Genomic DNA, 25,847 nt, shown 5'->3' on the forward strand with positions numbered 1-25,847 from the left:
CCATATAAAGTTAATGATTAGTTTTTCCATCTCTTTGAAGAATGTTGTTGGTATTTGGATCGGGATTGCGTTGTATTTGTAAATTGCTTTGGGTGAATTGCCATTTTCACAATTTTGAGTCTGCCTATCCATGAGCACGGTATGTTTTTCCATTTATGTAGATCCCTTTGGGTTTCATGCAGTAGTGTTTTATAGTTTTCTTACAAAGAATACTTTTAATCTCCCTTTCACATGATAGCTCTGCAGATATTTTATACTTACACTGAAGGTTTGCCATGTTCTAGTGAGAAAAATATATTGTACTCTATGGAATTGATGGAAACTAACAACAATGTACTGGGGAAACATACAATTTTCAGAGCTGCTAATTTTTTATATGTGACAAGATACTCATAAACTTGATGAATTATGTCGATGCCAAAAGGATTTACCTTTTAATTTTATATTATTATATTTCAGTTAATTGATTATTACCTTTTAATTATTTTTTAACTTGATATTAATTAACAAGAAAACACATAAACACATACTGTTACACATAATGTTTACATTGTTAAGGCTGGCTTCTTTAAGTGCTTATGGATAAATAGAGTTATATCATGGTCTGGACAGAAACACAAATTAGTGTAGGCACAGTCTGGAAGAAGAATGGTCAGGAAGAAAAGTAGCAGATTATGAATGTGAATAATCCCAAAAGAAAAAAATGCTCAAATGCCATGGAGAGTGCCAGGCAGGAATGTGCCAACACTTGATGATAAAGATGACAATGGGGCGGGACGGGGGAGCAGATTGCAAACACAAAGTGTGTAGGCTGATTGGGTGGAAAATGTCAAGAACTGCTCAGAGTGAAAAGTAAAAGTAGGATACCCTTCTATACTGGAGTGGGGTTTAAGGAGTATGGATGGCCCAGATAATCAGTTCATTCAATTGTCCCTTCCTCTACTTCACACGTACTAACTACTACCTAAGAGATGACTAAGGCAGCCCTTGCTGTCTGAAAGTTCTTGGTCAAAGGGACAGGATGCCTTATAGACAGTAAATAGATAAACTTCTACACAATAATAAACACCTGTACAAGAAGTTACAAAGTTATAATTGCAGATTGTCCTTAAAATATTCCTGTGTTTATATGCTTTAACACATATTCAAGTTTTAAGTCATCAAAGCGTAAATAAAAACATAGCTTTTCTCACCCTAGTCTTCTCTTCTTCACCGTTTTAGGTGTTTTAATAGCGTGTTACTTAGTTTTTGCAACAAGAATGACTGCTGACCAAGCAATTCTATTTGTTCGGGCAAAGCGACCCAATTCCATACAAACTAGAGGACAGCTACTATGTGTAAGAGAATTTACACAGTTTCTGATTCCTCTTCGCAATATATTTTCTTGCTGTGATCCCAAAGCACATGCTGTCACCTTAGCTCAATATCTGATCCGCCAGCGTCATCTGCTTCATGGTTATGAAGCACGACTTCTGAAACATGTGCCAAAAATTATTCACCTAGTTTGCAAATTGCTGCTGGACTTAGCTGAGAACAGGCCGGTGGTGAAGGAGGAAGTGTTAGAAGTACCAGACCTCTCTGCTGAAATTGAAAAGACAGTTTCTGAGATGGTCACAGTGCAACTGGATAAAGAGTTAATGAGGCATGACAGTGATACATCAGATGCTTTCACCCCCACAGCAGCATCGGCAGCTTTTGAGAATCAGGATGTCCTTCTTTCCACTGAGCAAGAACTTGATCCCCTTTGGAAGAGGAGGAATGTTGAATGCCTTCAACCACTGACTCGTTTGAAAAGGCGGCTCAGCTACAGTGACTCAGATTTAAAGCGGGCTGAGTTACTTTTGGAGCAAGGTGTGACTCCATGGACAGTGCCTGCCCAAGTCTTGCTTTGCCATAACCTCAAGCAACAGAAAATCATAAGCCATTGTTACATTCCACAGTCTCCACAGCTAGATTTAAATAAAGAAACGCTGGTACACAATACATTTTCTTTCTGGAATCAGGCTAAGTTTGGAGGTTTGGAAGGACTCAAAGATGATGAATTACCACTTTTCCAGAGGAGGGATATTTCAAAGGAAATACAGCGGAGTAGAACCTTTTCTTCAGGTGTCTCAGGTTTATACAACCCTGGAGAACCAGTTACACCCAACTTTGTAAATGTCCATAAGGAACCAAACCATTCTCACCAACAGGTGGACCACTGTCAGTGCAAAAGTCATTGCAGTTGGGGCCAGGAGTCCATCCTGGCAGGTGGTGGAACTTGCTGCCCCCCTCCAGACTGTGACTCTACTCCTAAAGTGAAATTCCGCATTGGACATGAAAACAAAGAGAGCGAAAATCTGGCTGAAGTAGCTCCACAGGTTGCCTTGCAAACTGAATTGAGTGTTGAAGCAAGGAGAATACTGGCAGCCAAAGCCCTGGCAAATTTAAATGAGTTTGTAGAAAAGGAAGAACTGAAAAGGAAGGTAGAAATGTGGCAGGTATTTGTATTTCATTTAATTGTGTGTGTGTGTGTGTGTGTGTGTGTGTGTGAGCAAAAATATATTTTCCCAAATTTATTTGTTACAGAAATTTAAAGATATATTTGTATAATACTTAAAGTTTTTTTTTTTAATTTTTATTTTATTATTGTGGTAAAATTTACATAACATAAAATTAACCATTTTAACCATTTTTAAGTATACCGTTCAGTGATATTAAGTACATTCACAATCTTGTATAAACATCACAATATCTGTTTCCAGATCTTTTTGATCATCTTAGACAGACACTATACCCATTTAACAACTCTCCATTTTCCCCTCCCCTCAGCCTCTGGTAATCTCTACTTTAGTTCTGCTTTCTGAACCTATAAATTTGCCTATTTTAGATACCTCGTATAAATGGAATCATACAGTATTTGTCGTTTTGTGTCTGGCTTATTTCATTTAGCATAATGTCTTCAAGGTTCACCCATGTTGTGGTTTGTATCAGAACTTCATTCCTTTTTATGGCTGCATAATATTCCATTGTATGTATATATCACATTTTGTTTATCCATTCATCTGTTGAAGGACACTTGGCTTGTTTCTACCTTTTGACTATTGTGAATAATTCTGTAGTTAACATTGGTATACACATATCTGTTTGAGTCCCTGTTTCAGTCTTTTTGAGTATGTACCTAGGAGTGGAACTGCTGAGTCATGTGGTAATTCTGTGTTTAGCTTTTAGAGGACTCACCAAACTGTTCCATAGCAGCTGAGCCATTTTATATTCCCACTAGCAATGAACAAGTGTTCCGATTTCTCTACATCTTTGCCAACATTTGTTATTTTCTGAGGGTGTTTTGATAATAGACTTCCGATTGGGTGTAAGGTAATATCTCTTTGTGGTTTTGATTTACATTTCCCTAATGACTAAGGATGGCACAGTGGTCAAGCACTCAGTTATTAACTGAAATGTTGGCGGTTCAAACCCACCCCGCAACTCTGTGGGAGAAAGACCAGGCTGCCTGTTTACCTAAAGTTTATAGCCACAAGAAGACTGTATGGGACAGTTCTACTCTGTTACATGGGGTCACTTTGAGTCAAAATTGACTTTACAGCACTCAACACAGCAGCAGGGACTAATGAACTTGAACATATTTTCATGTGCTAATTAGCCATTGTTATGTCTTTGGAGAAATGACTATTCAAGTCCTTTGCCCGTTTTTAATTGCATGGTTTGGTTTTTTTGTTGTTAAATTGTAAGAGTTATATATTCTGGATATTAATCCCTTATCAGATATATGATTTGGAAATATTTTCTCCCATTTTGTGAGTTATCTTTTCACTGTCTTGATAGTGTGCTTTGATACACAAAAGTTTTTAGTTTTGACGAAATCCCATGTATCTGTATTTTCTTTTGTTGCCTATGCTTTTAGTCTCATAGCCAAGATGATATTGCCAATTCCAAAGTCATAAAGATTTTTCCCTATATTTTCTTCTAAGGGTTTTATAGTTTTAGCTTTTGTATTTGGGCTTTTGATCCATTTTTGAGTTTATTTTTTTTATGTGGTGTAAGGTAAGTGTCTAACTTCATTCTTTTGCATGTGGATACCCAGTTTTGCCAGCATTATTTATTGACAAGACTGTACTTTACCCATTGAATAATTTTGACACTCTTATCAAAAATCAATTGACCATATATGTGAGAGTTTATTTCTGGGCTCTCTCTGCCATTCAGTTGGCCTATACGTTCATTGGTTATGCCAAACCACATAGTTTTGATTACTGTAGCTTTGTAGTACATCTTGAAATAGCAAAGTGTGAGTCTTCCAATTTTGTTCTTTTTTAATATTCTTTTGGCTATTTGGGGCCTGTTGCAATTCCATATAAATTTTAGAATCGCTCTTTCTGTTTATGAAAAAATGCTGTTGGGACTTTGATAGGAATTGTATTGAATCTGTGTAGCACTTTGGTTAGTACTGACATCTTAACAATATTAAGTCCTCCAAGTTACGGACAACGGGATGTCTTTCCATTTATTTAGGTCTTCTTTAATTTCTTTCAGCAGTGTTTTGTAGTTTCATTATACAGGTCTTTCACTTCCTTGGTTAAATTTGTTCCTAAGATTTAATCTTTTTGATGCCATTGTAATGGAATTGTTTTCTTAATTTCCTTTTTGGTTTGCTCATTGTTAATATGTAAAAACACAACTGATATTTGTGTGTTGAGTTTGTATCCTGCAACTTTGCTGAATTCGTTTATTAGCTGTAACAGTTTGTGTGTCTGCGTGTGTGTGTATTCTTCTGGGTTTTCTACATAGAAGATTTTGTCACGTGTGAACAGAGATAATTTTACTTCTTTCTAATTTGTACATCTTTTATTTATTTTTCTTTCATAATTACTTGGCTAGAACTTTTCTAGTGCTATGTTGAATAGAAGTGGCATAAGTAGGCATCCTTACCTTGTTCCTGGTCTCAGGAGAAAAGCTTTCAGTCTTTCACCATTGTGTATGATGTTTGCTATGGTTTTTGATATATAGCCGTCATCATTTTGAAGAAGTTTCCTTCTATTCCTAGTTTATTATATGTTTTTATCATGAAAGAGAGTTGGATTTTGTCAAATATTTTTTCTGCATCAATTGAGATGATCATGTGGGTTTTTGTTTCTTTTTTTTCTTCATTCTGTTAATGTGGTGTATTACACTGATTGATTTTACTGTGTCAAAACACGTTTGTATTCCAGGGACAAATCCCATTTGGTCATGGTATGTAATCCTTTTAATATGCTGCTGAATTCCCTTTGCTAATATTTTGTTGAGAATTTTTGAATCTATATTCATAAGGAATATTGGCCTGTAGTTTTCTTTTCTTGTGATTTGTCTGACTGTGGTATTGGGGTAATGCTGGCCTCATAGAATGAGTTTGGAAGTGTTCTCTCTGCTTGTATTTTTTGGAAGATTTTGAGGTGTGGTGTTAATACCTCTTTAAATGTTTGCTAGTATTCACCAACTGAAGCCCTCTTACCCTGGACTTTTCTTTGTTGGGAAGTTTTTGATTACTGATTCAATCTCCTTAATTGTTATGGGTCTATTCAAATTTTCTATTTCTTCTTTATTCAGTTTTGGTAATTTGTGTGTTTCTAGGAATTTGTCCATTTCATTTGAGTAGTCCAGTTCCTTGGTGTAGAATTGTTCATAGTAGTCTCTTATTATCCTTTTTATTTGTGTAAGGTTGGTAGTGATGTCCCCTCTTTCATTTCTGATTTTAATAATTTAAATATTCTCTCTCTGTCTCTCTTTAGGCAATCCAGCTAACAGTTTGTCCATTTGTTTATCTTTTCAAAGAACAAACTTCTGGTTTCATTGATTCTATTGTTTTTCTATTCTGTATTTCATTGATCTTCACTCTGCTCTTTATTATTTCTTCTACTAGCTTTAGGTTTAATTAGCTCATTTTCTTCTAGTTCCTTAAGCTATAATGATAGGTTATTGATTTGAGATGTTTCTTCTTTTTTTAAAATACTTTATTGTGTTTAAGATGAAAGTTTATGGAGCAAATTAGTTTCTCATACAATAAATTGTACACAAAGTGTTCCATGACATTGGTTGTAATACCCACACTGTGTTAGCACTCTTCCCATTTCTATCCTGGATTCCCCGTTACCTTTTGTCTAGTTTTCCTACTCCTTCCTGCCTTCTCATCTTTTTACTTTTGGGCAAATGTTGCCATTTTGGTCTCGTATAATTATTTGTTCTATGGAGCACATTCTTTTTGGGTGTTATTGTTTATTTTATGTTGTAGTTAGGTACCGTCGAGTATGTTCTGACTCATAGCGACCCTGTGTACAACAGAATGAAACACTGTCCTGACCTTCGCTATCCTCACAATTGTTGTTACGTTTGAGCCCATTGTTGTAGCCACTGTGTCAACCCATCTCACTGAGGGTCTTCCTCTTTTTTGCCTACCCTCTACTTTACCAAGCATGATGCCCTTCTCCAGGAACTGCTCCCTTCTGATAACATGTCCAAAGTATATGAGCCAAAGTCTTACCATCCTTGCTCCTAAGGAACATTCTGGCTGTACTTCTTCCAAGACAGATTTCTTCATTCTACTGGCACTCCGTGGTATAGTCAATATTGTTCACCAACACCATAATTCAAAGTTATCAGTTCTTCTTTGGTCTTCCTTATTCATTGTCCAGCTTTCCCATGCATATGTTGTTGTCATTAGGTGCCGTCAAGTCAGTTCCGACTCATAGCAACCCTATGTACGACAAAACGAAACACTGCCCGGTCCTGCGCCATCCTTACAATCGTTGTTATGTTTGAGCCATTGTTGCAGCCACTGTGTCAGCCCATCTTGTTGAGGATCTTCTTCTTCTTCTCTGGCCCTCTGCTTTACCAAACATGATGTCCCTGTCCAGGGACTGATCCCTGCTGATAACATGTCCCAAGTACATGAGAGGAAGTCTCGCCATCCTTCCTTCTAAGGAACATTCTGCTTATACCTCTTCCAAGACAAATGTGTTCATTCTTTTGGAAGTCCATGGTATATTCAGTATTCTTCGCCAGCACCACAATTCAAAGGTGTCAGTTCTTCTTCGGTCGTCCGTATTCATCTTCTAGCTTTCACAGCATATGAGGCAATTGAAAACACCATGTCTTGGGTGAGGCTCACCTTAGTCTTCAAGGTGACATCTTTGCTTCTTAACACTTTAAAGAGGTCTTTTGCAGTAGATTTGCCCAGTGCAGTGTGTCTTTTGATTTCGTGACTACTGCTTCCATGGGTGTTGATTGTGGATCCAAGTAAAATGAAATCCTTGACAACTTCAGGCTTTTCTCCATTTATTGTGATGTTGCTTATTGGTCTGGTTTTGAGGATTTTTGTTTTCTTTATGTTGAGGTGTAATCCATACTGAAGGCTGTGGTGTTTGATCATCATCAGTAAGTGCTTCAAGTCCTCTTCACTTTCAGCAAGCAAGGCTGTGTCATCTGCATAATGCAGGTTGTTAATGAGTCTCCCTCCAATTCTGATTCTGCTTCGTTCTTCTTCATATAGTCCAGCTTCTCAGATTATTTGCTAAGCATACAGATTGCATAAGTACAGTGAAAGGATACAACCCTGAGTTCACCTTTTCTGACTTTAAACCACGCAGTTTCCTCTTGTTCTTTTCGAGCGACTGCCTCTTGATCTATGTACAGGTTCCTCATGAGCACAATTAAGTGTTCTGGAATTCCCATTCTTCGCAGTGTAATCCATAATTTGTTATGATTTACATAGTTGAATGCTTTTGCATAGTCAGTAAAACACAGGTAAACATCTCTCTGGTATTCTCTACTTTCAGCCAGGATTCACCTGACATCAGCAGTGATATCCGTGGTTCCACGTCCTCTTCTGAATTCACCTTGAATTTCCGGCAATTCCCTGCTGATAAACCGCTACAGCTGCTTTTGAATGATCTTCAGCAAAATTTTACTTGCGTTTGATATTAGTGATATTGTTCAATAATTTCCCTGTTCAGTTGCCTCACCTTTCTTGGGAATAAGCATAAATATGGATCTCTTCCAGTCGGTTGGCCAGGTAGCTGTCTTCCAAATTTCTTGACATAGACGAGTGAGCACTTCTAGAGCTGTATCCATTTGTTGAAACATCTCAATTGGTATTCCATCAATTCTGGAGCTTTGTTTTTTGCCAATGCCTTCAGTGCAGCTTGGACTTTTTCCTTCAATACCATCGGTTCCTGAGCTTATGCTACCTCCTGAAATGTTTGAACGTTGACCAATTCTTTTTCGTATAGTGACTTTGTATTCCTTCCGTTTTCTTTTGATGCTTCCTGTGTTGTTTAATATTTTTCCTGTAGAATCTTTCAGTACTGCAGTTTGAGGCTTGAATTTTTTCTTCAATCCTTTCGGCTTGAGAAATGCCGAGCGCGTTCTTCCCTTATGGTTTTCTATCTCCAGGTCTTCGTACATGTCATTATAATACTTTACTTTGTCTTCTCCAGCTGCCCTTTGAAATCTTCTATTCAGCTCTTTTGCGTCATCATTTCTTCCTTTCGCTTTAGCTACTCGATGTTCAAGAACAAGTTTCAGAGTCTCTTCTGACAATCATTTTGGTCTCTTCTTTCTTTTCCTGTCTTTTTAATGACTTCTTGCTTTCTTCATGTATGATGTCCTTGATGTCATTCCACAGCTCTTCTGGTCTTTGGTCATTAGTGTTCAATGCACCAATTCTTTTCTTGAGATAGTCTCTAAATTCAGGTGGAATATACTCAAGGTCATACTTTCGCTCTCATGGACTTGTTCTAATTTTCTTCAGTTTCAGCTGAACTTGCGTATGAGCAATTGATGGTCTGTTCTGCAGTTGACCCCTGGCCTTGTTCGGACTGATGATATTGAGCTTTTCCATTGTCTCTTTCCACAGATGTAGTCAATTTGATTCCTGTGTATTCCATCTGGTGAGGTCCACGTGTGTAGTCACTGTTCGTGTTGGTGTAAAAAGGTATTTACAATGAAGAAGTCGTTGGTCTTAACAAAATTCTATCAAGTGGTCTCCGGCATCATTTCTATCACCAAGACCATATTTTCCAACTACCAATCAATATGAGGCGATTGAAAATACCATGGTTTGGGCCAGGCGTACCTTAGTCCCCAAAGTGACATTTCTACTTTTTAACACTTTAAAGAGGTCTTCTGCAGCACATTTGCCCAATCCAATACGTTGTTTCATTTCTTGACTGCGGCTTCCATGAGTGTTGATTGTGGATCCCAGTAAAATGAAGTCCTTGACAACTTCACTCTTATCTCCATTTATCATGATGTTGCTTATTGGCCCATTTGTGAAGATTTTTGTTTTCTTTGTTGAAGTGCAATCCATACTAAGGCTGTAGTCTTTGATAGTCATCAGTAAGTGCTTCGAGTCCTCTTCCCTTTTAGCAAGCAAGTTGGTATCATCTGAGTATTGCAGGTTGTTAATGACTCTTCTTCCAATCCTGATGCTGCATTTTTTTTTATATAGTCCATGTTCTCGGATAATTTGCTCAGCATACAGATCTTATAGCCCTGTCTATTGCTTGGCTACAACTGCTAACCAAAAGGTTGGCAGTTTGAATCCACCAGCCACTCCTTGGAAACCCTGTGGGGCAGTTCTGCTCTGTCCTGTAGGGTCACTGTGAGTCAAAATCAACTAAATGGCAGTAGGTTAATATGGGGTTAATTGCTTGCCTGGAATGTGGTTTCTGGGAATGGCTTCAGTTCCAAGTCAGAAGGGTGTCTTAGGGCCATAGTCTCAGGGGTTCCTCCAGTCTCTGTCAGGCCAATAAGTCTAGGCTTGTTTTCTGAATTTGATTTTTTGTTCTACATATTTCTCCTGCTCTGTCCAGGATCCTCTTTTGTGATCCTGGTCATAGCATTCGATAGTGGTAGCTGGTCACCATCAAGTTCTTCTGGTCTCGAGGTTGTATAGGCTGTATTGCATGTGGTCCATTAGCCCTTTGGACTAATTGCTCCCTTGAGTCTTTGGTTTTCTTCATTCTCTTTTACTCTGGATGAGAAGAGACCACTAGTTGTATGTTAGATGGCCACTCACAAGCTTTTAAGATGCCAGACACTACTCACCAAAGTAGGATGTAGAACATTGTTTTTATGTACTGTGTTATGCCAGTTGACATAGATGTCCCCTGAATCTATGGTCCTTGGCCTTCCAACCTAGTATCTTCATCCCAGGAGGTGTTTTGTTGTGCATAAGAAGTTTCCATGACTGTGCCCCTTGTGTGCTCTATTGTCTATATTAGTCTACATGCAACATTTACAAATATGTATGTAGAGATATTCACAACCTAACCTATACCTGCAGGTGGGTGCACTCCCTTACACCCTTACACACCTCTTTAGCATATCTGTCTACCTGTGTATCCCTTCATAAATCATTGTTTGTTAATACTGTTGTTGCAGAATTTTCCATGTTACAGTAATTGCTGTAGTTGTCCTTTGTTCTTGTGTTCCTTTCAGTGCCTTCCTTTGCCTTTGTCAGGTTGTGCTGATTTCCCCCATATAGTGTATTGCCTTTCCCTTCACCAATATTACTTAATGTCTTCTATCTATTTAGTAACTTATCCTCCCTCCCTGTCCCTTTCCCGGTAACCATCAAATAATTATGTTTCTGTGTGTAAACCTTTTCTTATTTTTTTTTATGATAGTGATCTCATACAATATTTGTCCTTTTGTGATTGGCTTATTTCACTCAGCATAATGTCCTCCAAATTCATCCATGTTGTGACGTGATTCTGTATTGTTGTGTATTCCATTGTGTATATGTACCACAGTTTATCTATTCATTCTTCTGTTTATGGGCATTTAGATTTTCCCATCTTTTTGCTTATATGAGTAATGCTACAGTGAACATGGGTATGCATATGTCTATTCATGTCACAGCTCTTATTTTTCTAGGGTATATACTTACAAGTGGGATTGCTGGATCATATGGTATTTCTATTTCTAGCTTTTTAAGGAAGCATCATACTGTTTTCCATAGTGGTTGTACCATTTTACTTTCCCACCAGCAGTGTATAAGAGTTCCAGTCTCCCCACAACCTCACCAGCATTTGTTGTTTTCTGTTTTTTTTGTAATTAGTGCCATTGATGTTAGGGTGAGATGGTACCTCGTTGTAGTTTTTTAATTTGCGTCTCTCTAATGGAAACCCTGGTAGTGTAGTGGTTAAGTTCTACGGCTGCTAACCAAAAGGTCAGCAGTTCAAATCCACCAGGTGCTCCTTGGAAACTATGGGGCAGTTCTACTCTGTCCTGTAGGGTCGCTATGAGTCAGAGTCGACTTGACGGCAATGGGTTTGGTTTTGGTTTGAAGGTCTAAAGATGAGGAGCATTTCTTCATGTGTTTGTTTAGCTACCTAAATGTCTTCTTTGATGAGGTGTCTGTTCATGTCCTTTGCCTATTCTTCAGTTGGACTGTTTGTCTTTTTGTTGTTGAGGTGTTGAAGTTTTCTATATATTATAGAGAGTAATCCCTTGTCACATACGTCGTAGCCAAAAATTTTTTCCCAGTCTTTAAGTTCTCTTTTTACTCTTTTGGAGAAGTCTTTTGATGAGCGTGTTTAATTTTTAGAACGACCCATTCATCTAGTTTGTCTTCTGCTGTTTGTATTTTTAGTTATGGTTGGTATACTATTTATGCCATGTATTAGGGCCCCTAGGATTGTACCTGTTTTTTCTTCCATAATTTTTATAGTTGTAGGTTTTATATTTAGGTCTTTGATCCATTTTGAGATAGTTTTTGTGTATGGTGTAAGGTATGGTTCTGTTTCATTTTTCTACGGGTAAATGTCCAGTTTTGCCAGCACCATTCCTTTCAGAGACTGTCTCTTCCCCATTTAATGGACTTTGGCCCTTGGTTGAAGATCAGCTGTCCATAGGTGGATGGACTTACTTCTGGGTTCTCAGTTCTGTTCCATTGGTCTATGGGTCTGTCACTGTAGGAGTACCAGGGTGTTTAGACTACCATGACTGTATAGTAGGTTCTGAGAGGCCTCCTACTTTGTTCTTCAGTAATGCTTTATGTATCTGTGGACTCTCCTTTCCATTTTAAGTTTGTGATTTATTTTTCCATGTTATTAAAGAACACTCTTGGGATTTGGTTTGAGATTGTATTGTATCTATAAATCGCTTTTGACATTTTCACAATGTTAAGTTTTCCTGTCCATGAGCACGGTATGTTTTTCCATTTATATAGGTCTTTTTTTTGTTTTTGCTGTAGTATTTTGTAGTTTTCTTTGTATAAATCTTTTACACCCTTTGTTAGATTTATTCCTAAGTGTTTGTTGTTTTTTGTTGTTGTTGTTGTTTTTGTTGGGAGGGGGCTATTGTAAATGATGCTGTTTGCCTGATTTCCTTTTTGAAGTTTTCTTTGTTGATGTAGAGAATCTAACTGATTTTTGTATGTTGATCTTGTATCCTGCTACTCTGCTGAATCCTATTTTTATGGAGTCTTTCGGATTTTCCATGTATAAGATCATATCATCTGTGAATAAGGATAGTTTTACTTCTTCCTTGCCAATTTGAATGCCCTTTATTTCCTTTTCTTGCCTAATTGCTCTAGCTAGGACTTCTAGTACAGTGTTGAATAGGAGTGGTGATAAAAGACATCCTTCACTAGTTCACGTTTCAAGGGAAATATTTCAGTCTCTCTCCACTGAAAATAATGTTGACTGTTGGTTTTGTGTAAATGCCCTTTATTATATTCAGGAATTTCTCTTCTGTTCATATTCTGCTGAGAGTTTTTATCAGAAATGGGTGTTGGACTTCATTGAATGCCTTTTCTGCATCGATTGAGATGATCATTTGGTTCTTTTCTTTTGTTTTATTTATGTGGTGGATTACATTGATTGATTTTCTAATGTTAGAACCATCCTTGCATAGCTGGTATGATCCCACTTGGTCATGATGTATTAATTTTTTTATATGTTGTTTAATAGTATTGCCTAGAATTTTGTTGAGATTTTTTGCATCTGTATTCATGAGGGATATTGGTCTGTAATTTTCTATTTTTGGTGGTGTCTTTGCCTGGCTTTGGATCTTTTTTTTTTTTAATGTAGGTGATTACAGCTATAAATTTTCCTCTTAGTACTGCTTTCACTGCATTCCGTAAGTTTTGGTATGTTGTGTTTTCATTTTCATACATCTCAAGGTATTTTCTGATTTCTCTTTTGATTTGTTCTTTCATCCATTGGTTGTTTAATAGTGTTGTTTAATTTCCACATATTTGTGAATTTTCTAATTTTTCTCATATTATTAAATTCTAATTTTATTCCATTGTGTTTAGAAAGGATGCTTTGCATGATTTAAATCTTATTTTAAATTACTGAGACTTGTTTTGTGGCCTAACATGGTCTGTCCTGGAGAATGTTCCACGTGTATTTGAGAAGAATGTATCATCTTCTGTTGTTGGGTGGAGTGTTCTGTATATGTCTACTAGGTCTTAATGATATATAGTGTTGTTCAGGTCCTCTGTTTCCTTATTCATCTTCTGTCTGGTTCCTATCCATTATTGAAAGTGGGTTATTGAATATCCAACTGTTATTGTAAATAATAATGATAATAATGAGTTGTGTCAATGTTTGCTTCATGTATTTTGGGGCTCTCTTGTTAGATCCATATAAGTTTATAATCATTATATCTTCCTGATGGATGAAAACTTTTATCAAAATATAATGTTCTTTGTCTCTCATATCAGATACTGACTTAAAGTCTGTTTTATCTGATAATAACATAGCCACTCCTGCTCTCTTTTGGTTACTATTTACATGGATTACCTTTTTCTATCCTTTTACTTTCAACCTCTTTGTGTCTTTGTATCTAAAGAGAGTCTTTTGTAGACAGCATATAGATGGACCATGTTTTGTTTTGTTTTAATCCACTCTATCACTCTCTATCTTTTAATATGACAGTTGAATGCATTTAAGGTCCCTGGGTGGCACAAAAGTTTTGCACATGGCTACTAATTGAAAGGTTGGCGGTTTGGACACATCTAGCAGTGCCACAGAAGAAAGACCTTTCAATATGCTTCCATAAATATTACAGCAAGGAAACCCCTATGGAGCTCAGTTCTACTCTGTAACACATGGGGTCACCATGACTTACAGTTAACTCGATGGCAACAGGCTTTTTTTCTGTTTGTTTGTTTAATACATTTACATTGAAAGTAATTACTTAGGAGGAGCCAAGATGGCAGCTTAGTCAGACACACCTGGCCATCCCTCTATAGCAAAGACCCGAGAAACCAAGTGAAACAGTTACAGATGACAATCCTGGAACACTAAACATCAAATGAAAACGTAAAGAATTAGATCAAACACCAATTGTAAGAAGAAGCTACTCAAAAACAGTGAATGAGGAGAGATATGGAGTGGAGGGACCCTGCCAGCCGACCTAGCACAGCATGGCCATCTTGAGACAAACCCAACGGCAGTCCTAGGTAAGGAGCACAGAAAGGCAACTTCACGGAATTCCCAACAGGAGTCAGAGAAACTGTGTTGGCATACCCACAGTGAAGTGGGGTGAGCAGGACATGAACCAGACCTAGGGTGGAAGGGTGCAGGAGGAAGGGCAAGAGCTCCAGGGATCCCATCATCCACAGAGTGGGAAGGGAGCCAGGACTAACAGCATGACTCACTAGTAGCAGTCCTTGAGCATTGAGGTGGGCAGTGCACACACAGCGATAGATCTGCAGAGTGTTAGCAGGAGATCCCCCACGTAACTAGCCCACGGGAAGTCCCCCCCCCCGCACTTTATCGGGGCCAGGTCCCAATTGCTGACTGCAGCCAACAGAAAGTACCCAGGCACCCTTGCTCAGTGACCTGAGGAATGTGCTCCCCTTTCCTCCACCTTCCTAGTGATTAGTGGCATGAACCCCTCCCTCATCCCTGCAATCCCAGTCGCAGGGACACAGTCTGAGACCCCTCTTCTTCCCCTCCACCCAGTCCCACCCACCATCCCCCACCTTGCTGCACCCTCCAAGAAGTGCAAGACCACCCCGGCAACCCTACTCACCCAAGGCAGGGGGAGGAAAGCACGCTCCTATGCCCCCACTCACCCACCACACCCACTGCCCTGCCCATGCAGCGAATGCCATCACCCACTCCCGCGCCACTGGACTAATGGCAGACAGCAACCAATGCCTGCCCAGCCTGTCCTATGCCACCCTGCACAACTAGCAAACACAAACCTAAGCCCACACTGCCAGCTGCTGCCCCGTACACCTGGAGCCAGGTGATGAGCACTCCAGTGCTGCCAGACTAGCAACTAGTGTAGCATGCCTTCCCCACCCACCCGGATATATCAAAACAAAACAAAAAATCAGGAGCAGCAAACAAACATACAATCAATAAATAAATATAACACCTTAATGCCTCGGAGAGAATAGACAATATTAAATCACATAAAGAAGCAGGACAAGATGCCTTAACGTAAGTGATCAAAATAAAGGGTCAGAAAACCTTCCTAAGGAAGAAATGGTAATAGCAATACCTAACAAGGAATTCAAAAGACTTATCTATATGATCCTCCAAGAGATCAAGGAAAACACAGACAAAATTCTAGACGAATTCAGGAAACCAATACAAGAACAATATGACAAATAGACAACTGGAAACCATACAGAAACAGCAATTAGAAATTCAGAAGATTAACAATAAAATTTTAGAAATCAACAACTCAATGGAAGGACATAGGAGTAAAATTGAATCATGGAAGACAGAATCAGTGAAATAGAGAACAAATCCCTTGACACTAATTTGTTTGAACAATCAGAAAAAAGAAAGCCTAAGAGTTATGTGGGACACTATTAAGAGGAATAGTTTATGCATGATCGGAATTCCAGAACAGGAGACAAAATAAAGCGCAGAGGGAATTTTTGAAGACTTACTAGCAGAAAACTTCCCTAATATCATGAAAGATGAGAAGATATCCATCCAAGAAGCTCAACAAACCCTATACAAGATAAATCTCCAAAGAAAGTCATCAAAACATAATCATTATCAAACTTTCCAAAGCCAGAGATGAAGAAAGAATCCTGAGGATTCTTTTCCTTGGGAAAAACAAACTGTCACCTACAAAGGGGAACCAATAAGCCTAAGCTCTGATTTTTTTTAGCAAAAATCATGCTGGCAAGAAATCAATGGGATGACATATATAAAACCTTGAAAGAAAAAAAATTTCCAACCAAGGATTATATATCCAGCAAAATTGTCTCCCAAATATGATGGCAAAACTACAACATTCCTAAATAAACAGAAATTAATGGAATTTCTAAAAATCAGACCAACCCTACAAGAAATATTAAAGGGAGCCCGTCAGAGAACCAGCAACACTAGTCAAAAACCTGAGATTAAGACACATGACAGTATCGCCCAGATACCAACACAGATAAAAATTCTCAAAAATAAAATAAAGCTACAAGACTGAAAACAGAACCAGAGACATCAATCATTAAATGACAACAACTTCACAATAAAAAGGGGTTAGTAAATGGTGTAGTTACAGAACTCCCATATGGAGAGGAAGTCAAAGCAATATCAACATATAGCAAACTGTTTTAAACTTAGGAAGATAAAGATAAATTTCATGGTAACCACAAAGAAAACTAATAAACCTATTCACCAAAATAAAAAAGAAGCAAATCATAAAGACTCAGTAAACACAAAATCAGCAATGAAGACTATGAGAAGAAAATCCATAAACAAAGAAAACTCATTACAGGAAAGTAAGGGGAACAAAGACTCCGTGAACACCACCAAAAAAAAAAAAAATGACAGGAGTAAATTCATACCTTTCAATAATCACACTGAATGTAAGTGGTTTAAATGCACCAGTCAAGAGAAAGAGAGTGGCAGAATGGATTAAAAAAGAATATGACTCATCGATATGTTATCTACAAGAGACACACCTCAGACACAAAGAGAAAAATAAGGAAAAAATCAAAGTATGGTAAAAATATATATCAAGCAAAGAGTAACCAAAAATGAACATGAGTGGCAGTATTAATTTCTGATAAAGTAGACTTTAAGGCAAATCCAGCATAAGAGAAGAGGAAGGGTACTACATAATGATTAAAAGGTCAGTCCACTAAGATGGCATAACCATAATAAATATTTACACACCCACCAACGGAGCTCCAAAATACATACAACAAACCCTAATGGTATTGAAAAGTAATAGTAGGAGACAGAACAGCTAGAAAAGAGAGATACAGAAGATCTAAACAACACAATCAACCAACCTAACCTCATAGACATATACAGAACATTCCACCCAACAGCAGCAGAGTACACCTTCTTCACCAACACATATTTTAGGCCACAAAGCAAGCCTCAATAAATTAAAAATATTGAAATAGTACAAAGCATGTTTTCTGATCACAATGCTATAAAATTAGAAATCAGTAACAGGAAGAACAAGGGGAAAAGTCTAATACATGAAAATTGAATAGCACCTGGGTTAAAAACCACAGGGTAATAGAAAAAATTAAAAATTAAATTAAAAAAATTCCTGGAATCAAATGAGAATGAAAACACAACATACCAAAACTTTTGGGACATTGCAAAAGCAGTACTCAGAGATCAGTTTATAGCAATAACCACACATGTCAAAAAAGAAGGGCCAAAATCAATACCTTAACCCTACAACTTGAACAGATAGAAAAAGAGTAGGAAAAGAAGCCCACAGCCATCAGGAGAAAGGAAATAAAGATGAGAGCAGAAATAAATGAAACAGAAAAACAGTTGAAAGTATCAACAAGACTGAAAGTTTATTCTTTGAAAGTATCAATAAAATCAACAAACCACTGGCCAAACTGACAAAAGGAAAGAAGATTCAAATAACCCAAAGAAGAAATGAGATGGGTGAAATTACAACAGAACCAACTGAGATAAAAATGATCATAACAGAATATTATGAAAAATTATACTCCAACAAATTTGAAAACCTAGAAAAAATGGGCAAATTTCTAGAAACACACTATCTACTTAAACTAACACAAACTGAGGTAGGAAAAACTGAGCAGACCCATAACAAAAGAAGGAATTGAAGAGGTCATAAAAACTCCCAACAAAAAAAGCCTTGGCCTGGACGGCTTTACTAGAGAATTCTACCAAACATCAAAGAGTTGACACCAATATTACTCAAACTATTCCACAACATAAAAAAGGAAGGAATGCTACTGAACTCATTCTATGAAGCCAGCATAACCCCAGGCAAAGACACCACTAAAAAAGAGCATTATAGACCAAACCTTTCATGAATATAGATGCAAAAATTCTCAAAATTCTAGGCAATAGAATTCAACAATATATCAAAAACATAATACATCATGGCCAAGTGAGATTCATACCAGTAATACAGTGATGGTTCAACATTAGGAAATCAATCAGTGTAATCCACTACATAAATAAAGGAAAAGAATCACAAGATCATCTCACTTGAAGCAGAAAAAACATTTGATAAAGCCAATTGCTGATTTAAAAAAAAAAAAAAACAAAACAAAAACTCTTCAGTAAAACAGGAATAGAGGGGAAATTCCTCAACATTATTAAGGGCATATACAAAACCAACAGCCAACTTTATTCTCAATGGAGACAAACTGATAGCATTCCCCTTGAGAACGGGAACCAGCAAGGATGCCCTTTATCACCACTCTAATTCAGTATTGTACTGGAGTCTTAGCTAGAAAAAGAAAGCAAGAAAGGGAAATAAAGTGTATCCAAATTGGCAAAGATGAAGTAAAACTACCCCTATTCGCAGATGATACGATTCTATACATAGAAAATCCCAGAGACTCCACAGGAAAACTACCGAAACTAATAGGATTCAGGAAAGTGGCAGGGTATAAGATCAACATACAAAAATCAGTTGGATTCCTCTACACTAACAAAGAGAACTCTGAGAGTGAAATTAGGAAAACAATACCATTTACAGTAATCCCCCAAAAGATAAAATACTTAGGAATAAGTCTAACCAGGGATGTAAAAGACTTATACAAAGAAAACTGCAAAACACTATTGCAAGAAACCAAGAGAGACCTACAGAAATGGAAAAACATACCATGCACATGGATAGGAGGTCTTAGCATTGTGAAAATGTCAATACTACTGAAAGCAATCTATAAATACAATGCAATCCCAGTTCAGATTCCAACAACATTCTTTAATGAGATGAAAAACTTAATCACGGACTTTATATTGAAAGGAAATTTCAACATCCCAGATAAGTTATTATTGAAGAAGAAGAGCAAAGTAGGAGGCCTCACACTCCCCTATCTCAGAACCTACTATATAACCACAGTAGTCAAAACAGCCTAGTACAGACATATCTCGTTTTATTGTGCTTCACTTTATTGTGCTGCCCAGATATTGCATTTTTTACAAATTGAAGATTTGTGGCAACCCTGTGTCAAGCAAGTCTGTCGGCATCATTTTTCCAGTAGTCTGTGCTCACTTCATGTCTCCGTGTCACATTTTGGTAATTCTCACAATATTTCAAACTTTTTCATTATTATTATATCTATTATGTTGATCTGTGATTACTATCTTTGATGTTACTGTCATAATTGTTTTGGGGCACCACAACTGTGCACGTATAAGACAGCAAACCTTATCGTAAATGTTGTGTGTTCTGACTGCTCCACAGACTGACCATACCCCTGTCTCTCTCCCTCTTCTCAGGCCTCCCTATTCTCTGAAACACAACAATACTGAAATAAGGCTAATTAATAACCTTACAATGGCCTCTAAGTGTTCAAGTGAAAGGAAGAGTCACACATCTCTCACTTTAATTCAAAACCTAGAAATGATTAAGCTTAGTGAAGACGATAAAAAAAAAAAGAAAGCCAGGACAGGCCTCTCGCACCAGTTAGCCAAGTTGTGAATGCAAAGGAAAAGTTCTTGAAAGAAACTAAAAATGCTACTCTAGTGAATACACAAATGATAAGAAAGCGAAACAGCCTTATTGCTGATATGGAGAAAGTTTTAGTCGTCTGTATAGAAGATCAGACCAGCCACAACATTCTCTTAAGCCAAAGCCTAATCCAGAGCAAGGCCCTAACTCTCTTCAATTCTATCAAGGCTGAGACAGGTGAGGAAGTTGCAGAAGAAGAATTTGAAGTTTGAAGCTAGCAGAGGTTGGTTCATGAGGTTTAAGGAAAGAAGCCATCTCCATAACATAAAAGTGCAAAGTGAAACAGCAAATGCTGATGTGAAAGTTATAGCAGGTTATCCAGAAGATCTAGCTAAGATAATTGATGAAGGTGGCTACACTAAACGATAGATTTTCAGTATAGACAAAACAGCTTTATACTGCGGAAGATGCCATCTAGGACTTTCATAGCTAGAGAGGAGAAGTCAATGTCTGGATTTAAAGCTTCAAAGGACACATTGACCCTTTTGTTAGGGGATAATGCAGCTGGTGACTTTAAGTTGAAGCCAATGCTCATTTACCATTCTGAAAATTCTAGGGCCCTTAAGAATTAAATCTACTCTGCCTGTGCTCTGTAAGTGGAACAGCAAAGCCTGGATGACAGCACATCTGTTTACAACATGGTTTACTGAATATTTTAAGCCCACTGTTGAGACGTATTGCTCAGAAAAAAGATTCCTTTCAAAATATTACTGCTCATTGACAATGCACCTGGTCACCCAAGAGCTCTGATGGAGATGTAGAAGGAGATCAATGTTATTTTCATGCCTGCTAAAACACGTCCACTCTGCAGCCCATGGATCAAGGAGTAATTTCAACTTTCAAGTTTTATTATTTAAGAAATACATTTCATAAGGCTATCACTGCCATAGATGGTGATTCCTCTGATGGATCTGGGCAAAGTAAATAAAAAATCTTCTGGAAAGGATTCACCACTCTAGATACCATTAAGACCATTTGTGATTCATGGGAGGAGGTCAAAATAGCAAAATGAACAGGAATTTGGAAGAAGTTCATTCCAAACCTCATGGATGACTTTGAGGGGTTCAAGGCTTCAGTGGAGGCAATAATTGCAGATGTGGTGGAAATAGGAACAGAGCTAGAATTAAAAATGGAGCCTGAAGATGTGACTGAATTGCTGCAATCTGATGGTAAAACTTCAATGGATGAGGAGTTACTTCTTATGGATGAGCAAAGAAAGTGATTTCTTGAGGTGGAATTGTTGAAATGACAACAAAGGATTTAGAATATTACATAAATTTAGCTGATAAAGCAGCAGCAGGGTTTGAAAGATTAACTCCAATTTTGAAGAAGTTCCGCTGTGGGTAAGATGCTATCAAACAACATCACATGATACAAAGAAATCTTTCATGAAAGGAAGCGTTAATTGATGTGGCAGACTTCACTGTTGTTTTATTTTAAGAAATTGCCACAGCCACCCCAGCCTTCAGCAACCACTACCCTGATCAATCAGCAGCCATCAACATCGAGGCAAGACCCTCCACCAGTAAAAAGATTACAACTTGATGAAGTCTCAGATGATGGTTAGCATTCTTTTAGTAATAAAGTATTTTTAATTAAGGTATGTACATTGTTGTTTTAGACATAATGCTATCGCACACTTAGTAGACTACAGTATAGTATAAACATAACTTTTATTGCACTGATCTGGAACCGAACCCACAATATATCCTCGGTATATCTGTACTGGTACAATGGCAGACACAGAGACCAGTGGAACAGAATTGAGAACCCAGAAGTTTAATCCACCCATCTATGGACAGCTGATCTTCTACAAACAGAGTCCATTAAATGGGGAAGAAAAAGTCTCTTTAACAAATGGTGCTGGCAAAACTGGGTATCCAACTACAGAAAAATGAAAACAGGATTCATACCTCACACCATACACAAAAACCAACTCAAATTGAATCAAAGATCTAAATGTAAAACCTAAAACTGTAAAGATCATGGAATAAAAAATACAGTCAACACTAGGGGTTCTAATATATGGTATAAACAGAATACCAAACATACCTAAAAATACACACATAGCAAAAGATAAACTAGATAACTGGGACCTCTTACAAATTAAACACTTATGCTCATCAAAAGACTTCTCCAAAAGTGTAAAAATAGAACCTACAGACTGGGAAAAAATTGTTGGCTACTACGTATCTGACAAGGATCTTATCTCTAAAATCTATAGAAAACATCAACACTTCAACAACAAAAAGACAATCCATTTTAAAAATGAGGAAAGGACATGAACGGACTGTTCTCCAAAAAAGACATTCAGGTGGCTGACAAACACATGAAAAGATGCTCGCGATCATTAGTCATTAGAGAGATGAAAATCAAAACTACAATGAGATACCATCTCACCCCAGCAAGAATGGCACTGATCTGAAAATCAGAAAACAACAAATGCAGGTGAGGTTGTGGGGAGCCTGAATCTCTTATACACTGCTGGTGGAATGTAAAATGGTACAACCACTATGGAAAACAGTATGACACTTCCTTAGAAAGCTAGAAATAGAAATACATATGATCTGTTAATCCCACTCCTAGGTATGTATCCTAGAGAAATAAGAGCTGTGACAAGAATAGACATATGGACACCTAATGTTCAGTGCAGCATTATTCACAACAGCAGAAAGATGGAAGCAACCTAAATGCCCGTCAGTGGTTGAATGGATAAGAAAGCTGTGGTACATACACACAATTGATTAGTATGCAATGATAAAGAAGAATGATGAATCCACACAACAGAACATGGATGAACCTGGAGTACATTATGCTGAGTGAAGTAAGTCAATCACAAAAGGACAAGTATTGTATGAAACCACTGTTATAAAAAGTTAAAATAGGTTCACACGTAGAAAGTAACATTCTTTGATGGTTATCAGGGAAGGAAGAGGGAGGGAAGGAAAACTACCAACTAGATAGTAGACACATGTTAACTTTTGGTGAAGGTGAAAGCACATGACCAAGGCAAAGAAAGACACTGAGAGATTCACAAGAATAAAAGCCAGCCACACTAAATAGTACAACATCTACAACCCTGCAACAACAGTAATAACAATAATTTACAAGTGGATACATAGGCAGATATGTATAGTGAATGGGCATGGAAGGGCGTGTGGCAGTACACCCACGTCCATATATAGACTAAGTTATGGATGTTTCTACATACATATTTGTATGTGCTGCATGTATATTCATATATACAATAGAGTGAACAGGGAGCACAGTTAGGGAAACTTCTTAGACATAACCAAACACTTTGTGGAACTGAGTTGAGGGCTGGAGACCATAGTCTCTGGGGACATCTTGAGCAATTGACATAATGTAGCTCATAAAGTCAGTGTTCTACATCCTGCTCTGGTGAGCAGTGTCTGGGGTCTTAAAAGCTTGTGAGTGGCCATCCAAGATACAACTATTTGTCTTTTCCCATCTGGAGCAAAGGAGAATGAAGAAAATCAAAAATTAAAGGAAGCAATTAGTCCAGAGGACTAATGGCCCACATGAACCACAGCCTCCACTAGCCTGAGACCAGAACAACTAGATGGTGCCAGGCTGCCACTACTGACCGCTCTGACCGGGATCACAGTAGAGGGTCCCAGAAAGAGTAGGAGAAAAATGTAGAACAAAATTCAAATTCATAAAAAAGACCAAACTTACTGGTCTGATAGAGACTGGAGGTACCCCTGAGACTATGGCCCTTAGTCACTGTGATGGTGAAGATCGTGTGTCATCTTGGCTGGGCCATGATTCTCAGTGGTTTGGCAGTTGTGATGTAGGTTGGCAGCTTTGTAATGATGTAATCACCTCCATAATGAAATCCGATACAATGTAATCACCTCCATAATGAGATCTACTGTGAGCAGCCAGTCTGTTGAAAGGGAGTTTCCTTGGGGATGTGGCCTGCATCCATCCAATATATGTGGACTTTCTCGCAAAGCTCGCTGGTTTGCTTGCTTTGGATCCTCATCTGACCTCCAGTTCTTGAGACTTGAGCTACAAGCTTACTTGCTTATCTTGGGATTCATCAGCTCCACATACTTTGGACATGTTATCTGGAGGGATCAGTCTCTGGAGAAGGACATCATGCTTGGTAAAGTAGAGGGTCAGCGAAAAAGAGGAAGACTCTCAACAAGATGGATTGACACAGTGGCTGTAACAGTGGGCTCAAGCATGGCAATGATTGTGAGGATGGCACAGGACGAAGAGCAGTGTTTCATTCTGTTGCACATAGGGTCGCTATGAGTGGGAACTGACTCCACAGCACCTAACAACAACAAGGAAGGATTTACTTCCCACCATTTAGCTGTTCGTTTTCTGTATGTCTTATATGTTTTTTGTTCTTTGATTTGTCCATTAGTGCCTTTTATGTATTAAGTTGAATTTTAATAAAATAACTAAAACATATATAGAAAAGGTTACCTTAAGGATTATAAAGTAACATCTTAAATTTATGACAGCCTGAGTTGAATAATACCAACTTAGTTACAATGGTATAAAAACACTCTCCCCCATACCTTTCCATCCTTCCCCCTTTATGTTGTTACTGTCACTGTTGCATCTTTATACACTGTATGCCCATTAACATAGATTTATAATTATTATTTTATGCATTTGCCTTTTAAATCCTACAGGAAATGAAGAGAAGTTACAAACCAAAGGTACAATACTAGCTTTTATATTTACCTATGTAGTTAACCTTTACCAGAGTTTTTTATTTCTTCTTATGGCTTCAAGTTACTATCTAGTGCCTTCATTTCACCCAGAAGGATTTCCTTTAGCATTTCTTGTGGGCAGATCTGCTGGCACTAAACTCCCTCAGCATTTGTTAATCGGGAAATGTTTTCATTTCTTCTTCATTCTTGAAGGATAGTTTCACAGATACAGAATTGGGGTTTGACTGACAGTTTTTTCCATTCAGAACTTGAAATATGTCATCCCACTTCTCTCTGGCCTTCATAGTTTGTGATGAGAAATTAGCTAAGAATCTTATTGAAGATCCCTTGTACATGATGAGTCACTTTTCTTTTGCTGTGTTCAGAATTCTCTTTATTCTTAGGTTTTGACAATTGAACTATAATGTCTTGATGTGAGTTGCTTTGAGTTTATCCTACTTGGAGTTCATTGAGCTTTTCAGATGAGTAGATTGGTGTCTTTTATCAGATTTTAGCTTTGGGCCATTATTTCTTCAATTATTTTTTTCTGCCTCTTTACCCTTCTCCTTCTGGAACGCCTGTGATGTGTGTTAGTATGCTTGATGGTGTCCCATAGGCCCTTCAGGCTCTGTTCAGTTTTTTCTTTTTTTTTTGTATTCTTTTTTCTTTCTGCTCCTCAAACTGGATAGTTTCATTTGTCTTATTTTAAAGTTCACTGATCCTTTCCTGCCTGGTCTATTCTTCTATTAAACTCCTCTGGTAAATTCTTCATTTCAGTTATTATACTTTTGAGCACCAGAATTTCTGTTTAGTTGCTTTTTATAATTTTTGTCTCTTTATTAATATTCTTGGCTTTTTTCATGCATCATTTTCCTGATTTCCTTTAGTTCTTTTCCATGGTTTCCTTTGGCTCATTGAGCATATTTAAGACATTTGATTTAACATCTTTTACTAATAATTCCAATATCTGGGCTTCCTCAGAGATGGTTTCTTTCCAATTCTTTTTTTCCTGAGAATGGGCTATGCTTTCCTGTTACTTTGTATGTTTTGTAATTTTTGTTGAAAATTAAGATATTCTGAGTATTACAGTGTGGTAGCTCTGAGAATATGATTCTCCACTCTTTAAGGGATAACACTGTTACTTGAGGAAAGCTGTAGTCGTCTGTTGAGTGACTTTTCCAAACTATTTTTGCAAAGTAAATCTTTCAATTGTGTAGGGTCACACAATTA

The 25,847-nt window shown here is 37.6% G+C and overlaps 1 protein-coding gene across 1 annotated transcript in view; it reads left to right on the top strand.

Moving 5' to 3' along the window:
* PTPDC1 (protein tyrosine phosphatase domain containing 1) overlaps positions 1-25,847 on the top strand; it is a 38,054-nt gene that overhangs the window by 4,727 nt on the left and 7,480 nt on the right. Inside the window, exon 4 of the mRNA XM_023738651.1 lies at positions 1,222-2,480. Within this exon, the coding sequence (XP_023594419.1) occupies positions 1,222-2,480 (1,259 nt within the window). The remainder of the gene's footprint in view (positions 1-1,221; positions 2,481-25,847) is intronic.

Source organism: Trichechus manatus, unplaced genomic scaffold (assembly GCF_000243295.1).
Source record: "Trichechus manatus latirostris isolate Lorelei unplaced genomic scaffold, TriManLat1.0 scaffold00120, whole genome shotgun sequence".
In the NCBI taxonomy this organism is placed as follows: Eukaryota; Metazoa; Chordata; class Mammalia; order Sirenia; family Trichechidae; genus Trichechus; species Trichechus manatus.